Genomic DNA, 3,687 nt, shown 5'->3' with positions numbered 1-3,687 from the left:
GCTTCTAGTATGAGTTTGTGGTTTGGGACAGGGAAGCCTATTCTTTGTGGTTACACCGATTCAGATTGGCCGGTGATATTGATACTCGCAAGTCTACTTCAGGCTACTTGATTACTTATGCAGGGGGAGCTGTGTCTTGGCAATCTAGGTTGCAAAAATGTGTTGCTCTATCTACTACAAAAGCTGAGCTTATTGCTGCCGTTAAAGCTTGTAAAGAGTTGCTCTGGATGAAGAGATTTATGAAGGAACTTGACTTTGCTCAAGAGAGGTATGTGCTTTATTACGACAGTCAAAGTGCTATTCATCTTGGCAAGAACTCTAAATTTCATGGTAGGTCGAAACATATTGATGTGAGATATCATTGGATTAGAGATGTGTTGGATTCTAAGTTTCTTGAACTTGAGAAGATTCACACCGATGATAATGGTTCGGATATGTTGACTAAAGCTTTGCAAGAGGGAAGTTTGAAGAGTGTTGCATGATCGCCCAGATGTCGGTTTCCTCCACATAGTCGGGAGAGGGAGAATTGTTGGGTTTTTGTGTTTTCCCTTCCTATGTGGATTTGGATTAATAAAACCCACTCCAATTTGGACTAGCCCACTTTTGTCCTAAAATTCACTATATATAGGATCAACTTAGGTCTTATTTCAGAACACAAGAGTGAATTCATAGCAGCCATATAGAGAGAAAACTTGAGAGAGAAGTGCCGATTTTCGCACATTGAAAATCAACTACAGTAGTCCACTTCAAAATGCGTTTGCCGATTCGTTAACTGGTGGATCGTTCTCAAATTTGAACTGGGGGTTCTCAACATCTGGTTCTTCAATTTCAATGGTGCAGATTGGATTTTGTGGTCTGTAGCTCCAGTTTTCGAGTACGAACAATAGCTCGTTTTCAGGGGCAATTTCTCTCCTTTCTTTAATAGTTTTGGTGCTATCTTTTAGGTATTGTTGCTCCTTGCTTGGCGTTGATGTTGTAGTCATTTGGAGAACATTATTGTAACTCTTGTTGATTATAGTGGAGCTTTTGTGGGTCAGAGGTCCCGTGGATGTTTCATCTTCACCTTGAAGGGGTTTTACCACGTAAATTTGGTGTCTCTTGCATTCAATTTATTTTTGCTTGCTTTGCTATTTTATTGTTGGTATAGTTGTTATCCGTATTTCCATTTGTGCTAGTGTTTATTGTCTTCTCTTGGTTCAAATAGTGTGGGAAGTTTTGACTTGGGTATGTCTTCCACTGTTACCTCGTCGTGTAATTTGGTTATTGCTTGTTTCTTCCCAATACATTTTCCCTCTCAATGGGCCGCGGGACTTTACCATCAAACCTCGACATAGCCGTGGAGTGTGTCCTACACCGATATGTATAGTTCCATGGTTACGAATTCAATATTTGAACCAGTGTCGGTTGTCTCAAATAGTAACCCCAAAATATTTAGTACATCAAATAAATTCTCAAAAGTCATCTCAAATCATGGTTCATAAGCGATTCAACGATTTTAATAGAATCCAGTAAACATCCTTCTCAAATTACGTTAGAGCAATAAACGATAGAGAATTCACCATTTACATAATCGAGTATTACCTTAAAGTTAAAAAAGGATTCCAAAATATATGATTTCTCTCTTTATAGAAAATATCACAACATTGGTACTTAAATCGTTTTACAAATGCTAGAATGATGCAACCCCACCAGCTCGTCCGCACAAGATAGGATCCACTCTTAGAACGTATTTCAAAATCATATTTCGATATGTATCGGAGGAAAAGCTCAATCCGCCGCTAATTTTACAGGTATAAGGGCAAAGGCGCAAATATATCCCTCAACTTTCTAATTTAGAGCAGATATACCCCTCGTTACAAAAGTGATGTATTTATACCCCTGTCGTTACAAAATAGTGCAAATATATCCCTGCCGTTACAAAATATGCAAATATATCCCTACTGTTACAAAATAGTGCAAATATACTCTTTTTGCTCACGGGAGTTTTTAAAAAAAATCATTTAAATTATTTTTTAATTAAAAAAATACCACGTACTTTAAAAAAAAAAAAAAGTCCATCCATTTTTTTAGCAGACATACTTTTCTAAAGCCACATAGTAATTTTTTGTTTTCGATGGGTCGGGTATGTTTCGTTTAAAAAAATTATCTCCGTGACTTTAAAAAAAAATAAGTCTACCCATTTTTTTAAACGAACTAGACCCGACCCATCATAAAAAAACTACTATGTGGCTTTAGAAAAGTATGTCTACTCAAAAAAAAAAAAATGGGTAGACTTTTTTTTAAAGTCACGTGGTATTTTTTTAATTAAAAAATAACCTAAATAATTTTTTTTAAAACTCCGATCAGCGAAAAGGATATATTTGCATCATTTTGTAACGGCAGGGGTATATATAAACCACTTTTGTATCGAGGGGTATAAATGCTCTAAATCGCAAACTTGAGGGGTATATTTGCACCTTTACCAAGGTATAATAATGAAAAACAAAATTTAAGAATATAGCTTCCGTTATCAATAGACTTAGAGGTGGATTAAGAATGAATGAGTTAGCCGTCAATATAATAGAGAAAATGAGATGAAGGTCATGAATTACATCAGGAAGAAAATGAAGAAGAAGCAGTATCTTTCAAGTGCACCTTGGTAGGCCATTGACCACCACCACCTAGTTCCTCCTCATCCATAAATCTCAAATCGTCAGTCCTCCTAATCGCTCCATGAGCCACCACTATGGCCACCCCAACAGCTACCCCTGCCACCACATTCTTGGTGGATGTCGCGAGTAACAAAACCATCGTAAATATTGACAAGACCGTCAAAACCACACGTTCATCCACAATGTACCCGAAAACTACCAAAGGGTCATCGCGAAGGAAATAAAGGAAGAGCCATGCAGCTAACGTGATGAGGAATACAATGAGAGAAACCGGGTGCCATAAGAGGCTTAAGAAGATCACGAAAAGGATAATGATAACGTAGTTCATGTGGAAATAGGAAGAATTTTCTTTGATACGTAAAATAGCGTCACCTGAACTTTCAGGGAGGGAGAAAGAGAGCATTTCTTTCCAGGGGCGGCGCATGCCTAGAAGGAGATCACCTGATCTCATATTTTCCATCTCTGATGATGGTGACGTTGCTATCGTGCCGTAAGTCGTCATTTTAAATTTTTTGGAGATTTTCTCCAGAGAGAAAATCCCAAAGGGAATTAAGAAAATGAGGAGAGAAGGGTTTGCAGCCTCTCTCGGAAATTTTCCTTGTTTCTCTCTGTGATACATCTGTTTTTCTTTTAATTTATTTTTGCATTTCATAGGTATACTTTTTCTTCTTTGTGGGTTTCTCTTGGGCTATTTTGATTTTTGGCCCCTTGGCCTAAACTAATTACGGGCCTAGCCAAAATATACCGATTATGTATATTATAAGTATAATATGTATACATATGTACATTTATTATATTCACTAGTTATTAATCTTTTGGGAAGTCCAAAAATGTAATTATCCTGTTCCTTCTTTTTGTATTTGAGCCTCATAGTCGTATTGACTCGCACAAAGCTCTTGTAACGTTGAGTTGCTCTCTTCGGCTACATGACTCGATCCAATCCTCTCACTCCATATATTTTTTGAATGAAATAGCAAACAAAAGGAGGCTTTGAAAATGATCCCTTAAAATTTGAAAGTCGGTTGAACTTCTTGCT

General features: G+C 37.1%; 1 protein-coding gene across 1 annotated transcript; it reads right to left on the bottom strand.

The window, feature by feature from the left end:
• Positions 1-2,506: 2,506 nt before the first annotated feature.
• LOC132037718 (PRA1 family protein F1-like) lies at positions 2,507-3,381 on the bottom strand. Its single transcript, XM_059428312.1, has one exon. The coding sequence runs from the start codon at positions 3,301-3,303 to the stop codon at positions 2,593-2,595; it is 711 nt and encodes a 236-aa protein (XP_059284295.1). The 5' UTR covers positions 3,304-3,381; the 3' UTR covers positions 2,507-2,592.
• Positions 3,382-3,687: the final 306 nt, after the last annotated feature.

Source organism: Lycium ferocissimum, chromosome 11 (assembly GCF_029784015.1).
Source record: "Lycium ferocissimum isolate CSIRO_LF1 chromosome 11, AGI_CSIRO_Lferr_CH_V1, whole genome shotgun sequence".
Classification (NCBI taxonomy): Eukaryota; Viridiplantae; Streptophyta; class Magnoliopsida; order Solanales; family Solanaceae; genus Lycium; species Lycium ferocissimum.
The sequence above is the reverse complement of the archived record's forward strand: the minus strand, read 5'-3'. Positions and strand labels throughout refer to the sequence as shown.